Below are 20,121 nucleotides of genomic sequence, written 5' to 3'. Positions count from 1 at the left end.
CTCCAAATTATGGACCTTAGTTTATTATTGTTATAATGGACCTCGTTTTATCATTCCCTTGCCTTTTTAAGGAGCAGGGGCGGCGGTCGAAAGTCGGTTTTCGTTTTACCGGGGGCGGTAAGCGAAGCAGTCGGGCCCCGAGCGCGCCGACCGAAGAATCCATTATAATTGGAAAATTGCTGATCAATTTCCAATTGCCGGGTTAGAATGAGAGATTGCTTTAGCTAAAGGCCAATAATCCGGCCGGATTTTTATTCGCGTGCTTCTCGCGCGCTCAAGGCCCTCTCTTTCTCTCAGGTATAAGAATCGATCTTTGTTTATGATCATTCCGGGGCGTTCTTATTATTCTTATTATTATCGGGAGGCGGTGGCGGCGGCGGCGGCGGAGGCGAAATCGTAAATCGCCCGGTTTAGAGGAAAAATTGCTTTTTCCCGCGAGGAGTTTTAGACCGCGTCCTCTCGTTGTTCGCGTAATTCGACTAGTAAATACGTAGGCCGTTACGCGGCGATACGATTTTGGTCGGAAAAAAATTTATACCTGAGGCTTCGGGAACCGGAGAAACGTCGCGGTTCACTAAAACTATACGGACTTGCGATTTACTTCGAATAATTATATTTATATTGTCTTCAGATATAAAAACTTAACTATATCTGCCAAATGCCGATGAATGACAAACGAATATTTCCTTAATGTATAAAAATTACCATAGTTCTCCGAAAAATTGAAAACATTTCAATTATAAGAAGTTAATGGGAATACCTCCCTCATAAAATCTCACATAAGATCAATATAATTATTGAACAGCCGCAGTGCATTTGTAACGTACTTTATAATTATATGACGTTTACAGGAAATATTTCACTCATTCACATGTATAATTATTTCCTTTGTGTATAAGAATTCCCATAGTTGAGCATAATTTTTTTCTGTAAGTTGTAAACTGATAAAATTTCTCGAAATACAACTACAAATATTTCCTGATTTGTATAAGAACTCCCATAGTTAGGTGCAACTTTTTCTAAAAATTACAAATTAAGAACATGTCAACCTTAAGAAATTAATGTGAATACTAACCTCAGATGGGTATGAATGCAATTATAAACATAAAACAATTCTCACATTAGCGTACTTTATAATTATATGACGTTTACAGGAAATAGTTCACTCATTTATTAAAATTCTCATGGACGATTATTTCCTTGTGTATAAGAATTCCCATAGTTGAGTATAATTTTTTTCTGTAAGTTATAAACTGATAAAATTTGTCGAAAAATTACTACAAATATTTTCTTATTTATATAAGAATTCCCATATTTAGATATAACTTTTTCTAAAAATTACAAATTAAAAACATGTCAGTAAGAAATTAATATGAATGCTAACCTGAGATGGGCATGAAATCAACATAATTATTGTATAGGTGCAGTACAATTATAAACATTAAAACAATTCCCACATTAGCGTAGTTTATAATTATATGACGTTTACAGGAAATATTTCACGCATTTATTACAATTCTCATGGACGATTATATTCTTGTGTATAAGAATTCCCATAGTTGAGTATAATTTTTTTCTGTAAGTTATAAACTGATAAAATTTGTCAAAAAATTACTACAAATAGTTTCTTATTTATATAAGAATTCCCATAGTCAGGTATAACTTTTTCTAATTACAAATTAAAAACATGTCAACCATAAGAAATTAATATGAATCCTAACCTAATGTGGGAACATTAAAGTACTTATGATTATGTGACGTTTACAGGAAATATTTCACCCATTTATTTAAATTCGCATAAAAGCAATTCAGTTTTTTGAAAAATGATATATTATAATCCTTCCTATGCGATACCAAAGTAAAATTTAAAACGTCTCATGTATGTGTATATATATTTAGTAAGGAGAAATTACGACAAAAATAGAAATTCCCATAATACAGCGAACGTATCTTTCAAGAACATAAGTAAATTCCCATAAAATAGGAATATCATCAATATAATTACATACGTCCAATTTCCATAAGATTGGAAATTGAAGTTAAAACTGATTTAATAAGACAAAAAAAAACCATTACAAACAAAAGCCCAAAAAGCGCATCGTCCAGACTATAGAAAAATTAAATTTTCTTAGAGACGACGGCCGCGGAATAGCATAGTGGGCCGCCATCTCGAGGAGATTCCTTCACGCGCTGAACTATTTTTATGGCCGACGGCTCTCGGAGTTTACCACGCAGCGGAATGCCATTATCGCCATTTTTACAATTTTATTTGCCCGAACCGCGTCTACGGCCGACGAACAATTATTATCCGGATGGAAAAAAATTAAATTATTGATATTAGAGGCGATCTCGCGGGGAGGCGTGAAAACTTTCGACGATCGCGGGCGCGTCTCCCGGCCGTCGTCGGTTTTACGATCCTACCCAATTGCGCCGTTTCTATACAGTCGTTTTCGTCGCAGCTGGCTCCGACGCGGGTCCATGTTCGTCTTGTCGCAGCCGCAGCTGCTAAAACTCCTCCACGCCGACGACGAATGGCGAGCGGACTCTCTGCTGGATCTGGGGGCCGGCGACGGCGAAGTGACTGCCCGGCTAGCGCCCCTATTCCGAAACGTCTACGTTACCGAGGTGTCGGACACGATGAGATCTCTGCTTGACCAGAAAGGTTATCGGTAAGTCCGTATTTTATTAACTATAGTTTTAGTAACAGTAGCAGTAAGTAAACGTGGATTTAAAAGTGTCCCTGAAACTTTAAACTTAACGCATCTACATTTATCACTGCTAGAAGCGTACAAAACACTATCATAACACGTACCAAATAACGTAAACTCGAATAAAAACAATACAAATTAGCAGGTAATGACGACGCAATCTTCTTCTTTTCTTTCAAGTCTGTCGGGTGCGTTAGCCGAGGACGCTCGACCATTACCGGATATCCCTGAAAAATTCTTAAAACATGTTAGCAAAAATTGTTAAATCCATCTTCTGATTAGAGTTTTAGACGTCGACGCGTGGTTTCTGGACCGCAAGTTCGATTTCGTGGCCTGTTTGAACGTGATTGACCGTTGCGACACGCCTCTGCAACTCTTGAGCAGAATCCGGGAATCCCTCAAGTCGGACGGGTTCCTCTTGCTCGCGGTGGTGCTGCCGTTCTCGGCCTACGTCGAATCCGGTAACTACTCGTTCCGGTTTTATAAGTTAGGTTGTAGCCGTCGTTTTTCAGGGGCGCCTGACCACAAGCCACGCGAGTTACTACCGATAGATGGCGAGCGTTTCGAAGACCAAGTCATCAGCGTGGTAGAGGAGGTGCTTAAACCTGCTGGCTTCGACGTCACCGCCTGGTCCAGGGTGCCATATCTCTGCGAAGGCGACCTCCACCAGTCTTATTATTGGCTGGACGACGTGGTGTTCGTCTTGAGACTGTCGAACGCCCGATAGGTCGCGAGATACCGATCGGGATTCAACTTCATACAATTTACTATGTTGCCAAATGATCGCGTTAACAGTAAGATAATGCCATTTTTACGGTGTTACGTTTTATAGCCAGGAAATTTGGAAATTTTTTTTTTTGTTTTAGTTGAAACTTCCAAATCTCTACAAATTTTGTAGACACTGGCAAGTACATTAACATGGTTCATAATATTTAATTTATGGAAATTTATGTTTTAGGTAGCACCTCCTGTTTATTGAATGGTGCTATAATATCAGTATTTGATAAGCAAAAAGCTTTATTTTGTTTATACATAACGAAAACTGACTTTTATTTTCCTACTTCAAACAAGATTTATTGTATATCCCTCTATATTAAAGAGCTGGACTTTATAATAATCACCCAGTAATTGAATCATCTTCTACTCGCTTTTTCTTATTACAGGCGAATGCGCCGGGGTCACTGTCCCTTTTGAAAATAAAAATGCGAATTGGCTTAATGACCTCCTAGGGCGAAAATGCGAGTCTTTTCTTCCTTCACAGGTCTTTACTGTTATAGCAAATATGCCAGTATCAACAAAATTAACTTTCATTTAGCTTTTATTTACAAGTTTCTTTGCCCTATTCCTGCCATTCTCCCTATTTTCAATATTCAAAGGTAAGTAAGTACACTCTTTTTATACTTTTTAAATTATGAAAACGAGAGTAGCGCCACGCGATGGCGTCATGAAACTTTATCTAGCTTTTTCGTCCCTTTTGAAGCCAAGGTTGCGACTTGCCTTAATGACCTCCTAGCGCGAAAATGCGAGGATTTTCTTCCTTCGCAGGTTCTTACACTGCACTTTTTGTTTACAATTTTCTTTGTCCTTATCTTGCCGTTTCACCTATTTCCAAAGCACACTTTTTTGTATGTTTTGCTATTGCGTCATGAGACTTTAACTAGCTTTTGTGCCACAGTTTTCATATTTCGAAGGAGCTTATATTTTCCCATAACCGGCGAATGCGCCGGGATTTCTGTCAAACCAATGATCAAGCAATTTTACTCGCGTCAGTGACCTCTCCTAGAGAAAAGACGATGCTTTCCCTCTCCTAAATGTCTATAGTTGCCGTTCTCCCTGTTTTTCAGTGTCGAAAGGTAAGTAAAAAGCAGTTTTCTGCATTTAAACTTCTAATTTAAATTATAAAGCGGAAAATGGCCACGCGATGGCGCCACGTGCCGTTAACTTGCGTTTTAGACAATGAACAAAAAACACATTTTGTGTGAAATATTTATAACGTTATTGATTTTTTTACGTTTCATGAAAATTGCCGAAAGCAAGAGACTACCAAATGTTGCGATATAACATTTGACAGGAAATGATATCGACCAAAAATATCCAAAAGGCTAATGATCTACTACTTTGAAGTATTTTAATATTTTGCCCCTAGGGCAGTTTTGGTTTAGAAATAAAGAACTCAAAATTTATAATTTACATTACACATATTAATCATCTAAATTCCAGCTCTAATTTAGTAACTTGCAAGCGTTTAGTGCTTTTCTTCTAAAAGTGCTTCCTTTTCGAAATAGTCAGGCTGAGTTTCAGGATCATGCGGCCACAGTGTAGGCCTATTGATTGCGTCAAGAGACGCATCAGCATATGCCTCGCGGAAGTCTTCCAGTGTCATCTGATCGAATGGAATCAAACTTGCCAAATGTGCCAGCTGTTTCTTATATCTAGTAAAAAAAATGAAATTTAATTAATTGTCAGGCTAATACCAAGAACCTCACTCACTCCTCAATCCTAGCATTAGATTCCTTTTTGAATTTCTCAATGTCCGCCTTAATTTCCTTCTCCTGGGCGTCAATTTGAGAGCTAACTGTATCGCGCGGATATGGAATGGTCAAAGCAGAGTACTGCTTCTCAAAGTCATCAACCATACCAGCTATAGGCACCCGCTGCTTGTAATACGACCAGTCTATGGTCGGAGCCTTTTCGGGGTACTGCATCACCCTAGAAATAAATGTTAGCGTGGTACCGCATAGAGGGAACACAGTTACCTTCTGAGGTACTGATCGGATTTGGACTTGAACGCCAGGTAAACTGGACGTTGATTTTCCGGAACCCGCTCGGCAATGGCACTCCAGTTGACGGAACTTTGGGCGATTCTTCTCGCAGCCATTTTCACCTGCAATACTCAAAAACCGAGCGTAAATTCAGACGAAAATTGGTTATGCAACAAATGGCCAGTTTATCAATCGACAGCTGACTGAAACGTTTGACATTTGCCTTATCGTTGCCAACATGAAAACTTGTATTCTGTGTCTCTAGATGGTTGCAAAGCATATTGTTAATAAAATGCTTTCGGTCGAATTTACGATTTATTTTTTAATTTGCATCATATCCATCGGGTAATAACAACGCTCCAAAGTAGGGTAAGTCAAAAAACGGTTGTAATTGTGATTCTGGTGAAATTCAATTTGGCGTGTTGCAAAGCGCGGTGTTCCGTGTCTCTACGTCACTCTACGTTCAACTGTGGTAGGGAAATTTCGTCTCGGCTGCGTAGCTCTGTTGTCTCCGCTTTCAGTTTCACACGAAGCAAAATGGCCGTCGCACTCGCTCCCGTGCAGTGTTTGTGTTTATATTGATGAATTTGTGGTAGTGTCATGTATGGAAAAGACTTTGATTCTTGCGGACTCGGAACACCACTGGCGGGGCTATTGTAAAGTGCCAAAACTACGACGTGTCTCTGTCTGGATTCGCGAAAAACAGGGTCAGTATTTTTATGTCATTGTTTAGAATCGGCTCCGATTTGGGCAGATTTTTTTCAATTAAACAAATCGTTATGTTAATTTCGATGACATGTCGCCAAAAAGGAGAAAGTATGTATCGAGAGCGAACGATCGCTCGAAATTGTTTTCGGCGTTGTTTTTAATTGGTTCTCGGAACGAGATAAGCGCGTGGGCCGCGTACACGATACGATATTCAAATCGAGTATACTTTTCATGCATTATTGTTGTGCTCTAAATTCTCCCCCCTTTATTGGGGTGTCGCTCTGCGGGTTTAATGCCGCTATCTTTAAATAATAAAGACCTTAATGTAGCTCGCGTGCGGATTACCGGGATTGTCTTGAATTCGAATTTAAAATATTTCGATTAAAATCGATAGCGATTAAATAATTAGCGAGCCTGCATTACCCGGGTATATGTAAATGTTACGGCAAGATGGGTTGCCAAACATCGACCAACAGTTTCAAAAATTTCAAAACAGATGACACTGTAAAGCTCTCTTAATGTCAAATGCTGTCGAGGATATCATCCAGGTACCCGTTGCGGATATTGTGACGTAGGCTGTAGTTAATTGTGGCTGTTTCACTTTTATTGTTTTGTAATTTCTTAATTGCCCCTAATTTTTATTCTAAAATTCTCGGAAGGCTTAAGTTATTAAATACGCCGTAATTTACGGCTTAAAGTCGGGAGGATTAACATTATGTACCCATTCCGAAACTACAGGTTTTGCACAGCATTAATATATATTGATCGTACCCCGTACTTTGCCATTTTATTCTCGCTGCCGATATATAAGTATAGTCGAGAACAATAATTGTGATTTATATGAAATTAATAACAAAATTAATTAGTGCCGTAAACAACTTTCTATGCGGCGTGGTGATTAAGTCTCCCCGGTATGTGGAACAAGGAAGCATTGTCTGAGAGGAAAAAAAAATAAGCCGGTTGTATACAGAAAGCGAGTGGCATATTAATTTTTCACCATTAAAATACGGCTGCTATAGACCGGTGGAGGGGATGGACGTATGCTAGCGGTATGATCGTGACGTCACTTCTCGGATGAGAAGGAAAGCGTGAAAATAGCAACCCACGAAAAAATATACAGGGCGGTTCGCGGCGAGGTTAACTCAGGTCGCATCGTAGCCAGCAATCGATAAGAATTCGATTATTTAAACATTAAGTCCCCGCTAATTAAGGAAAAATCAAAATGTCACGTTTTGTTTTAAAATCAAAACGAACCGATTGTAACATTTATCAAAGTGATTTGTATTCCTTGTAAAATGTCATTCTAAATACAGACAGGTATATAGACCAAAAATATAGTGCATTTGCATTGCTGTGATGTTTTAAGTATTTTATTAACCGCAGACCTTCGCAGGACCGTGATAAAATCCTTCCCAACAGATGTTTATTGTGCATTAGGTCTTTTCTGAGATGGACCGTAACGAATATTTCTAGAAACTAAATTAAATTGCAATATGTTCGTATATATTACGTAGGTATTTGACCGTGATCCTTTCAGTAAGTACGTATTTATGTACCTGATTCTCGATCTTTGACTGTGCGAGGCTGGTTTCACTGGAGCGTTCAAAGTATAAGGGTAAGTATCTGAACCCTATTGATCTTACAGATAAGTTTGAAAATAATAATTTATGTCTTGTGTGCCTGTCCATTCTTCTTCTTGCCTTTTTGTATCTTCTATATAGTTCTTCAATTTGTAAACAATAACATCCTTTTTTTGAGCAAATAAAAAAACGGATCCATTTATCTTCGGATGCTAAACAAATTGTTTTGAATGTTTACAATTTTATAAGAAATTCAGAAGGGGAAGTAGGAGCAGCAATAAAAACAAGTGACATGAAGATGCTAGTACTTCACGAGTTTTTAAAGACCAACACGCAGATCTAATTAGGCGTATAATCTACAACGCTTATAAAATGAATAATGTTTTAACCCTAAAAGAACTGCATATATTTAATATTTTGGATATTAATAGTGACATTATGTAGAAACGTAATGAAATAGAACGTAATAAATTGTCACTTTGTACTATTTTTTTTATGCACATGTTTCAAGAATTGCTCGCCGAAAAAGATGGAAAACATAATTATATTCCGCTTGTTAGTGTAGGTTGATAAATTCCTAGGACGGTCCTGGCATGGTTACGGGTAAGAGTCCGCTATAAGGGGCTGAGGTTTTGGAGTAATAAACAGTAGGCAAAGTTAATCAAGCAAATGAACTAATTAAAAAAAAAGATGTTGTGACAGTAAAAAAAAAGCTGAAATAAAGAAAGAAAAAGTGACACATTTAATAAAAATGTTAATATTTGAAGTTACCAATTGGCAAAGGATCAGGCGTCGGCTTTTGCCTAGAATATAGATGAAGTAACAGCCTAGTCTTGTCTAAAGACCTGTAAGAAACTTGCTGGCGGTGCCATTTTTTTTTTAATCGTTTCATATTCGATGTTCATAGTTGAATATTTCTCTTATTTAATTTCAATTTGAATAAAATCTAGCCCTTTGGTGTTTAGCTGATGCAAACAAAGTGGTTCTATGTCATTTTAATTGATTTTTGGGCGAATTTTCATAATATTTTTAAAAGTACTACTGCAGGACAATAATGCATTGAATATATTTTCTATTTTACTTCTTGGTCGTGCCTTCTATATAATTAGTACTTACCGAGGTTATTAGAATGTATAGAGACGGTAGATTAAGATAAGTACCTAATTATTACATACACTGAATGTTTCGCTAATTGGTAGATTAAGTAGAATAGTAAGAAATAACAAAATAAATAAGAGCTAAAAGTTCAGATTTTCGCGAAATTATATATTTTGACATGACAATTGTTTCGACAACACCGTTTTCTTTATCAAAAAACATTTGATAAAGACACGGTGTTGTCGAAACAATTGTCACGTCAAAATATATAATTTCGTGAAAATCTGAACTTTTAGTTCTTATTTATTTTGATAAATGGATTTTCATCAAGTAAAAGCCTGCTCAGTTCAATTTTTGTAAGAAATAACGTTTGGTTAGTTCCGAAGACTCTGTAACCTAAAAAATGTTCGGAATATTTTTGAAACTTATGGGAGATATTGCGTCTGTAGTTGAACCTAGCGGTATCGCGACGAGCTCCGAGCGTGATAAATCGAGAGACAGTTTCAATCCCTGCCCCTTACTGTCACTTTAGATTAAACCCGAATCGGTATGGGGGCGAAGGAACGCGTTTCTCGGAGGGGGCGTTAATAAGTAGCCGAAAGCGCCGTTTAATGCCGTCGCGACGCGTCGATTACGACTCCGTAAATATAACGCCGTCGTTAGGCATCGGAAAAGCGGCAGTTAAACAAACGAATTAACGCGAATGAAATACGGTGGGGCACGCCACTGTCGCGGTTGCTAGCCCCTGTTTATTCAAAGCTTGTCAAAAATCACAAATTTATTTTTTATCGTCTAGACTACTGAGTGATTTATAGAAATTGGTTTATTTTACTGCAAAAGTTAAGATTGAATGTTGTTTCATAATTTTTTTACATTTCATTTCCGAGAGAACCATTATCGAGTTTTTAATCCCGGCATGGTTTTCGAATGTTCTGTTCTCTTCGAGCTTTTGCGCATTTTTTTTTTGTTATAAATGGCTGCGAAAAATCAGGCGAGTTTATGACAGTAGTTGTAAAGAGAGTACTTGTAATAACACTTATAGTTGCGGTTTCACAGCCGGACAATCTTGTGTCGAAAACATCTTTACTATTTAGCAGACTATAAAAAAAGGCTAGCGCGGAATCAATAAACATTTTGCAAAAGCTATTTGATATTTTAGACCAGAGTCAGATACTGTAGGTATAAGGTAATCCAGACTAATAAAATATGCAATCCGGATTAGTGAAACATCCCGATTATTGGAATCTCACATTGTTATAGCATTTATTAACATAAAATTGTAAATATTTACTAACACCTAAAAAATAAAAGAAAAAGGACACCCACACGCAGTTCTTACACTTACCGATGTAGAACAGAAAATGTAACGTGCTGATGCGGATATCGGCAAATTTTAATAAGACTAACAATTAGGACTTACGAAACTAAGATTTAAAAAAATCTGTAAGTTGTGTTTGTTTTATATTGGATTGTCTTGCTTGCATTGCGCGTTCTCTCATGGTTCGTAAGATGGACAAAACATTCAGTTCAGCACCATTTTCTTCTGCCCACTGTATACATGTGCCAAAGCGACGAATAGCTTCCTCATGTTTAATTTTTAGATCAAATCTAACACCTTCCTCGTCACCCTCTTCACTGTACAGCGGTTCCACTCGTTGATCTCTGTTTCTTGCAAATTATTACTTTCAGTAGTAACAATTCTCTTTATTCATTACTGGCGGTTTCAGATCCAATCTTCAGGCTCCCAACCAAAGTTTGACTCATCAAGATCTGGATGAAAAAATATTTTTTTCCAACAACTCTGAATTGCATCAGGACTTAATTTATCCCATGAACTGGCCAGCAGAAATACGACATCTCTTAAATTCGTGTTTTTTAGTGTGCTGGAACTATCAGTTTCTTCAAAAATCAAAACATGAACATTTTAATGCGGCGGATTCCATTTTGATCCATCCGTCGGATTAAGGGCGTGACATTAGGCGGAAGGAGCATAGCTACGATATTTCCATCATCACCGATCTTCTGTTGAATGACTTCGAGCATTATCAATCAGTAAAAGTGCATTGCCGCTTATATTATTATCTTTCTGAAACGTTTTTACTCGTAGAACCGAAGATTCGTGAAACCATTTGACAAATAAAGTTAAAGTCATCCACGCTATATTCAATTCCTAACGAAACGGAACGAAAGTTATTCTTTCGTTAGACACTTTGCGCCCAGGCGCCGAATTCTCTTTATGATATACCAAAGTACGATCTGGCAACATTTTCCAGAACAGTGCTGCGTTGTAAAGTTGATTTGGTTCCACCTGCATCTCCCTAATTTTGTTGGTTAATTTCTAATGAAAAGGCTTAACAATACTTGGGTCTCTAGATAATTTTTCCCCAATAACTTTGAGGTTACGAATAACTCGTCTCTTTTTAAATTTGGTTACCCAACCTCTACTTGCGATAAAATTGTTATCACCGTAACATTTTGCACAAAGTCTTTTCTCTTAAAATATAGGATGTAATGGTTGCATATTTTTCCCGCTGCTTAATAAACCACCCGTATAACTCAGTTTCCATTTGGAGATATTCTCCTTTTCGCAGATTTTTTTTACGGCACGGTGAAGAAAATCAATTTCCGATGTAGCTGAAACAATACGATAACATTAGTATAGAGGAATTTTATCGCCGAAGAGTTTACAGTTTGTACCCAAAATGTCAAAAAATAAAACAAAAAATGTTTAGTTTCTGTCATTTCAAAACTCTCCAAACAAAATTTACATTACATACTTAAAAATTCATCCTAGCTATACAAAATACACATCTCTTTATTTGCCCAGATTTCTGTTTTATATCCGAAATAGTCGACTCCATATTTTATAGCCAATACCTTGCCAGTAATACCATTTTTTAATTTTTCCAAAATATCACATTTTTCTGCTAGTGATAAAGTTTTGTTTTATCTTTTGCGACTTTTTAATAATTAGGGGATTCACCTAAACAACACCATAAAAGTTACATGAAATTATCGAAGACCGCATGATCTACATATAATGTAAATAAATTTTGTCTGGATTAGTGGAGTTCGAATTAGCGAAGCTCTACTGTATATTGAAAGTATCAAGGCGGCAGACTATCTAGGACTCCGGTGAAACTGCTGTTTATCTCCCGGCACTTTTTAAAACATGAGATATAAAAAGATTGACATATTAAATATGTCTTGTTCATTGCGAATAACTCATATAACATCGATACTATATGATATGGAAAAATATCTGAGGCATATAGTGAGGTCGGTTTAAAAAATATATAGTAGAAGCAAATATCTGTCAGTGGATCGAAGATCAAAGGAGGGCTCAAGTAAAAAACAAATATGTTACGTGATAGATACATATTATAAGCGACAGAAATGGATTTTGTTAGAAGTTGAAACGAAATAAAACGAAGAATGAATGTAGAAACAACGCTATGACTTAAGCGGAAAAAAAGATTTTAAATTGGCAACTGCCACATAGAGAAAAAAGGGAAAGACCTCCAGAGAAATGAATAAGATAAGTTCAGAAGGATATAGAGAGAAAATGAATGGAAGAACAACATTGGACGGATATGGAGGCCTGGAAAAGAGGATGGCCTACGGAGCTTATATACATATATTTCAAAAATTGTGAATATCCAACATCTACTCCTACACAGTTTAAAGAAATTTAACAGAATCTTGAAATGCAGAAGTAAATTATGCTGCTAACCGAATAAATTATCGGCATGTATCCGGGAAAAATAAAACGAAGCCACCATTATAGGCGGTAATAAAAATACAGTTAATACTACGGCATATAGTTAACGTTTTGAGATCCGATTCGAGATTTTATGGCTGGCAATAAAAGTATCGGGGGCCAATTTTGCCTCTGAAAACATAAAATTCGCGCGGCAACCTAGTCGAAGATATTCGACCCGTGTGACGCTTAGGAACTCCACCTGTGCGGATCCTACCGATTGCGCCGAAATCGGGACGAAATAGACGCGCATATCTCTGGGTTCCGCGATTCGGCGGCGTGAGTTTTCACGTTTTGCTCGTGAAATTGGCGTCAGGTATGCGGCAATTAATATGCGAGCTTAATTAAGGCACTTTGCACGTGCTTGGGTTATGCGCGTTTTTTTTTTAAATACGCAACCGGGTCTAGACATAGCAACATACGTTTAGTAAATGCGTCTAGCTCGCAACTTCTATTGAAATAAGGCGAGGAATATGTATAATATTCTGGGGTATATTCGTTTTTTAAGTTAAGACTAACCTGTGACGGCCGATTTTGCTTGGCAAATTTTATATAGGGAGTGAAGGGGAGTAACAGGGATTATTTTCTTTATCGTACACGTCGATACTAATGATAACATGTGGTTTTGACGGCAAATCGTTTGCTAAAGGGTATGCGTTGTGGAATCATTTCAATGTTGTATCCTTTAAAATAAGTGGTTGCTATATATTTTCACTATTTTTGACGGTGATAATCTGGTGTATGTAGGATACCTACTCATAATTTCATGCTAGTGTTAAAAAAGCTTATTTGTAAATAAATAATAACTCAGCGAGTTATAATTATAAATCAAATATAAAACCAAAGTATTTTCATGTAATAATCAAAACTTACTTTTTTTTATTAGATTTTATTATTTATACGACATGATAATCAATTTGGTGTGTATTATTTACAAATTTAAAACTTGGTCCGTTTTCAAAAATAAAAAATTATGATTAGATTTACATATTTAGCCAAGTGTGTGTGTGTATTTTGCAATTTTCAAAAAAGGAAAAGTATTCAAACATTCTAAGCATCAATTTTTACGCTTGTTTGTCGCAGAGTTTTCAAAGCGAATCACTAATGGAACGAAAGAAGGACAAGGTTCTCCATTACTAGCGGTATTTTTGTTATATTAAATTAGCTTCATTTTTGCCATTCTGCTTCAGAATTAACGATTTTGCTTTGATTTCAGCAAGCTCCCGAGCCCCACAATACCGCAACGTCATCATCTTCCGCATCTTCATGACGGGAAGTAGGTATGGATAATCGTTGTTTTTTGTGCGTTTTTTTTTGGTACATCAAAATTTTGAAATGTTTTTCATTTCCTTTGCGATGTTGATTGGATTTTTTAAAGCTATATCCTGGTTAGTTGCTAAGTAAATATTATAAGTACCGCTCCAAGTTCATTTGTTGTATTGCACATCGCTGAGGACGGCTTCTATTGCCGACACGTGTTCTATCTGCATCGTAATGTAAGTACAGTATAACTTTAGTAATCCGGACACATGCCTGATTATCGTACGGATCGATTTTTAAAAAATCGGTCATGTTTGATGATTTTACGGCGTATTTCCCTTATTAATAATGCTAGCGTGTTGCGCCTTTTCATGACCCAAGGTTACCTTTCAATGAAATGAAACAGAAACTACTAAACTTGTGTTTTTTAATTTAACACCCTGTATGTCTATTAATAATTTTACTTAATTGTTCAAAATAAATAAGAACTAAAAGTTCAGATTTTCACGAAATTATATATTTTGACATGACAATTGTTTCGACAACACGGTGTCTTTATCAAATCATTTCTTTTATCATCTTTTTCTTTTGTTTCTTTTCCAATACCGATTTGAAAGGCGTAGACGTAAGAATTTCTGATTTGTTTGGGTTGTCAGGGGCCTTTTTTGACTAAGGTATAATTTCATTAAATGAGTTATTATAAATATTATTGCCACCGGATTCACTACTCGAAGCTATCGGTTCTTCTGTGATTGGTTCAGCTGAATTCAGGGAAACAAAAGTCCTCCTTACGAAATACATCAGGATTAATAGGAAAAATCCCAGTCTTTTCAAAACCCTTTATGGCTTTTTCTGCAGTACGCTTCGATATATGGCTAGGGTATAGGCTTTGGTATATGGTATATATCAACAAAATATACCATTAACATCAAAATCGTTTCATATGGTCTTGATTTTAAAAATAACATTCCTTAACGTAAGCTTTCTTAAGGGAGGAATTAAAAGCCAAGTCCAGTGGCTGAATAGGATGGGACGTGTGTGGAGGTATTGACAACATATGAATTCCATTATCCTTACAAAATTCGAAGATTTGTAATGATATGGGACTTGTATAATTGTCGAGAATCAAAATAACAGGATTGTCTTTTGTAGTGTTATTTGTTTTGGAAAAATGTTTCAACCAAATAAAAAATACATCTTCCTTCATCCAACCGCTCTTATTACATGTGTAAATAGAACCTGGTAGGCCACTTCGTTCCAAAGACGGTGCTATCCTCATTCAACACAACACACCGTAATATTTTTTCCTTTTTCCCACTAGTTATAGCTCCGATTCGATTTTGCTCTTTTTTTTCGCAATGATTCGCAGTAACGGTAGTGATTGGAGAAAACTTACATCTGACCATCAAGTCCTGAAGATTTTTTTAAAAATCTGCTGAATTCTATTAATACTACTCGCTTCTGGTTTTCTAAAGCTGAGTTCTGGACGTGTCAGTTGAATTGATGTAAAACATAACAAACATAACAAATGGTCAACTGCTCTTGTTCTTCAGAGACGAACCCCCCTCTTTGGCTTGTAGTATCTTCCCTTTTTAACTCTTTCGTAAAGGCTTGTTCCAAGTACATCAAAACGTCGAATGCGCAATGGCAATGGCGAACAACTGTTCGCCATTGCCACTTCCTATCGATGCTTCGGGATTACCCCTTGCTCCCGAACAAAAGTTTTGAACACCTGGTATGTTAAAAATCCTGAATGTATCTAGACTGTCTAATGTTTTACATTGCCATTGTCAACGAAACATGGGCCTCACTTAGGGCTAAATAAACTAAAAATAATACAACAACCTTTATGACGAGTCAAAACTTGTTAAGACAAGAATTTTTTTTTTCAAAGAAACTTCCACAGCCTACTGTTATACTTTTTATAAATAACTTCTGGATTCCTCCTGCGTCGGTTTTTGTTGAGTCGAACTACCTAACGTTTCGCCAATCGTCCTGTTGGCTTCTTCAGTGCTTGACAGAAACTGGCTCGCAATTTACTCTGTACCTGCTTATATATTATTTGAGCTAAATGAGAGGCATAAACACCGTCTCAGATGACTGATTCCTATATTGGTGACAAGTGAGAGACTTGAGTCGCGATTAAGATTGTTAGGTTGCTTATAGATTTCTATAGACGGATCAGCCAGAGTCATTGAACCCAAAATTAAAACACCTTACCTCTGCTCTTCTCTCTAATAATTTCCACATTAAAGATATTAAGCGTTCCATCACAAAATACATTTCACCACAACCTTCCAATTACAATGAAACCGAAACATTGGCCACTGTTGCGCTTCCTTATATTCAAAACATCACTGACCACATATCAAAAGTTCTAAAGAAATAAAACGTCAAAATTAGATTTACCACTTGTCCAAAAATCTTTCAACATCTTCGATCCGTCAAAGACAAAATTCCATTTGAGATGGCAGGGGTTTACAGCATTCCATGCATATGCGGCAAAGAATAAATTACAGAGACCTGACGGAAAATATCAACTGGGTCCAAAGAACATGAAAGTGCATTGAGACTAAGACAAATAAACTCATCAGCAGTTGCCGAACCCAAACACGAAACGGGATATAAAATTTTACTCGATAAAAGTAAAATTCTTGCATCGAATCAATTTTTCTATCAACGAAAATCCGAGAGTCTACAGAAATCTATAAACAACCTAACAATCTTAACCGCCACTCAGGTCTTTATCAAGTCACCAATATGGGAATCATTCATCCGAGACGGTGTTTATGCCCCTGATTTAGCTCCGCCCCCCTCAAAGAATTTATAAGCAGGTACAGAGTAAAATGCGAGCCAGTTTCACTCAAGCTCTGAAGAAGCCAACAGGTTGATTGGCGAAACGTTAACTAGTTCGACTCAACAAAAAACCGACGTAGGAGGAATCTAAAAGTTTTATAAAAAGTGTAAATGGAAATATTTTATGGTTTTCTTATAAGGCGTTTTAATGTCCTGTTTATATGTAAATATAGGAATCAAAATGGTACTGTGATTTTTTTAAGTTTCGCTATAGTTCCTTCATGTCGGGTACGGATTTCTAGGCAATTTGTCCCTTATGTTCGTCGCGTTTCCTGCGGTTATTCCTGCGTTTATTAAAAACGCTGCCGTTCCTCAGCTTTCGCGTATATATTTGCTTTTTCGAATGTCGGCAAATAAAGCTCGTTATGCAGCCCCCAACGGATGTCGTCCGCCCCCCCGTTAAATCGACGAGGGTGGCACCCTCGCATTCCTGCGTGGTCGCTGGAATGCGGGAAAGACTCCCTTCGTTCCTTTCGCCTGCTCCCGCGACTAACTTTGCGGCACACCGTCCGAGCGTACGTGTTTTCGCTGCAATGCAGTCGGTGCCGCAAATAATGAAAAAAAAAAAGAAAAGGGAGAGAAATTTTCGCATATGTGTTACGTAGGTAACAATTTCCACGTCAAATATTTGGCACGTGAAAATTGAATTATGCAGTCGGAAAACAAATATTGGAATTTTATTAGTCCGTTGCCGGGCGGGAAATTGGCTCTGCGCTCGCGAAAAGTGTCAGCGGCGCGCGCCATAAATTTACAAATGCATCGGGCAACACGTATACAGGGTGTTTGGGGACTCAGGACATAGATTTTGAAGGTCTATTTATCAGTCAAAAATAAGTTTTTTCATATAAACGAGAAACAGAGTGTCAAAGGTTATAGATTTTTTTTTTAATTAATTATACAAAAACTTTTTCGATAATTTGATCTTCTTTTCTTTAATTAACATAAAATTATATATTTCAGTTTAGCCCATGACGGTGATCTAATTAAATTTTTTAGATGGAATCATGGTACGCTGCTGAGGTTTCGAACTTTTAATGATATAAAAATGTTTAAAAATGAGATCTTTTTTCGATTTTTCAATTTTTTTTCCTTTGTCTTGTATGAAGAGCCCCGTAAACAACAGACTTATTGTTAGCTGATAAATATGCCCCTAAAATATTTGTACTGCATTCTGTAACTTCCTACCATGTTGGCACATCTCTAGGTATAGCAAGGCGGCATCCACTCTCCGTCGTTGTGAATTTCACTATAGTCAAGTTTGGAGAAAAGGGATTTCGGAAACGGAGTTTTCCCCGCTTTTTTTCCTTTAACCAGTTCACGCAATTTTTGCCATATCGACTTTTCAAAACCCGGTTTCTTATATTAACCGCAGTCGGAGTAAGCACAGTTTCAAAGCCGTGGCAAATTCATATGAGATATTGCTCTTCTTTGTTCATACAAAGCACATTCCTGTATTTTTTTCAACCTTTTCTTTTTCGCGATTATAGAGGGAAGTCACCAAATATGGGATGCTATTTTTTCAAGTACATAAAGAAAATTTCCTAGAAATTAAAACAGTTTAATGTAATTACTAATGAATGTATGTAGTAATTAACAGCCTTTAATCAAATATGTTGTCGAATTAAAATCTAACACAAAAACCAAAATCACAAATGGGTAACGAAATATGGAATAGGTACAAATATATGGAATATAGCATAAATCATCATATCAATAACAAAAATAGACATAAATATCTAGGAGATCAAATAAATGAAAATAACATATTGTGATAAATGAAAGAAGTTTCTTAGTTTTAATTCACATGCAAAAGTCGCAGATCCAAATATCAAACTCTTCCGCAGCACAATCATATTGTGCCCAGAGTCCAAACATTAGCATTTCATCCAGCTTTTTCCACTTTTATCCATAGAAAAAAGGCTTGAACAGAAGATATATTCTGCGTCAGGAGAGTCAGGAGATACTTGGTGGGTAGTTATTTTTAGTTTAAGTCTCTTCCTAAATCTAAAAACAAACGTAACATATAGTTTTTTAAAGAAACAGTATACTAAATTGTAAATATGTATACATACCTAAAACCTACCCAGGGGCAGATGTCTCATCGGACCATAATCCACTAATAGCCCGGTTTTTAATAACACTTAAAAAACAACGAGTAATACCAACAACAAATTGTATAGACGTATCGGGTCTAAAAATCCAAGAAACAAGACAAAGGCTACAAAATAAAATCAATGACAACCTCAGAACCCTCAAAAACAATCAAATAACAGCGGAAGAAGACACGGACAAACAATGGAAATATTTAAAAAATGCATTAATTGAGCCGAGCAAGACCATTCTGACAAAACAGAAAATAGGGAAAAAACAGGAATGGATGACTCCAGAAATTTTGAATTTGATGAACGAACGGCGTGGTGTAAAAGACAACAACGAAGCATATAAGAATATTCAGAAAGAAATCCGATCACAAGAAGAAAGAACTGGCAGGGTTACAGAAAAACAGACAACCGTCAATACTCTAACACTAACACTAAACTAAGAACATGGAAGAATTACATAACAGAATTATTCGATGATGAGAGAGATATAAACAGAATAGTAACAGAAGAAGAAAACAGTGGACCGGAAATAACTAAAGAAGAGGTCATCCATGCTATAAAAATCACAAAAGATGGAAATTCTGCAGGGCCTGATGAGTTACCCTCTGAAATTCTCACATTGATAGAAGAGGAAAACATACACAGTCTAACAGATCTGTTCAACATCATATCAGCGTTCGTCACTATCCCAAAAAAACATAATGCAAGGCAATGCACAGACTTTCGAACAATCAGTCTAATGAGTCATACGCTAAAAATATTTCTGAAAGCGATACATCACAGGATATACAAAACATTAGAACAAGATATCAGCGAGACTCAATTCGGTTTCCGAGGTGGCTTAGGCACAAGAGAAGCAATATTTGCCTTGAACGTTCGCGCCCAACGATGTATGGATATGAATCAGGATCTTTATATATGTTTCATTGATTACAACAAAGCCTTCGATAGGGTCCGACACGAACAACTTATCCAGCTTCTGAAAGAGAAGAACTTAGACACCAGAGATATAAAAATTATTACGAATCTTTATTTTAATCAAAAAGCAGTGGTAAAAATAGAAGGGAATAACACCTAAGAAATAGAAATCCGTCGAGGCGTTAGGCAGGGGTGCGTGCTATCACCGATTTTATTTAACCTTTACTCGGAGGAAATAATGAAACGAGCATTGGACGATGAAACGAAAGGACTAAAAATTAACGGAGTGCCTATCAACAATATAAGATATGCGGATGATACGATCCTGATAGCTACCAACCTAAACGAATTACAGATTGCAGTAGACAA

The 20,121-nt window shown here is 36.8% G+C and overlaps 3 protein-coding genes across 7 annotated transcripts in view; 2 read left to right on the top strand and 1 right to left on the bottom strand.

Moving 5' to 3' along the window:
• The window catches only part of LOC132707208 (protein-L-histidine N-pros-methyltransferase), a 127,912-nt gene extending 123,865 nt beyond the window's left edge, over positions 1-4,047 (top strand). For 2 of the 3 annotated variants that reach the window (XM_060678955.1, XM_060678956.1), the window contains exons 3-5: positions 2,460-2,669; positions 2,991-3,169; positions 3,221-4,047. In XM_060678955.1, coding sequence (XP_060534938.1) covers positions 2,460-2,669; positions 2,991-3,169; positions 3,221-3,435 — 604 coding nt within the window. In that variant the 3' untranslated portion in view covers positions 3,436-4,047. The remainder of the gene's footprint in view (positions 1-2,459; positions 2,670-2,990; positions 3,170-3,220) is intronic. The other variant, XR_009619721.1, reaches the window with a different exon arrangement.
• Positions 4,048-4,814: 767 nt separating this feature from the next.
• Positions 4,815-5,688, bottom strand: LOC132707316 (ATP synthase subunit d, mitochondrial-like). Its single transcript, XM_060679116.1, has 3 exons — positions 5,465-5,688; positions 5,199-5,417; positions 4,815-5,140 (listed from the first exon to the last, which is right to left on the bottom strand). Exons 1-3 carry the CDS (start codon positions 5,584-5,586, stop codon positions 4,954-4,956), a joined length of 528 nt encoding a protein of 175 aa, XP_060535099.1. The 5' UTR covers positions 5,587-5,688; the 3' UTR covers positions 4,815-4,953.
• A 271-nt stretch (positions 5,689-5,959) lies between these two features.
• LOC132707355 (tyrosine-protein kinase Src64B) overlaps positions 5,960-20,121 on the top strand; it is a 48,493-nt gene continuing 34,331 nt past the window's right edge. For 2 of the 3 annotated variants that reach the window (XM_060679178.1, XM_060679176.1), the window contains exons 1-2: positions 5,960-6,177; positions 13,833-13,896. The gene's annotated coding sequence lies outside the window, so the exon portion shown is untranslated. The remainder of the gene's footprint in view (positions 6,178-13,832; positions 13,897-20,121) is intronic. The other variant, XM_060679177.1, reaches the window with a different exon arrangement.

This window comes from Cylas formicarius, unplaced genomic scaffold (genome assembly GCF_029955315.1).
Source record: "Cylas formicarius isolate icCylForm1 unplaced genomic scaffold, icCylForm1.1 PGA_scaffold_9__14_contigs__length_23061073, whole genome shotgun sequence".
NCBI classification, from domain to species: Eukaryota; Metazoa; Arthropoda; class Insecta; order Coleoptera; family Brentidae; genus Cylas; species Cylas formicarius.
Note: the sequence above shows the minus strand (reverse complement) of the source record. Positions and strands in the feature narration are given on the sequence as shown.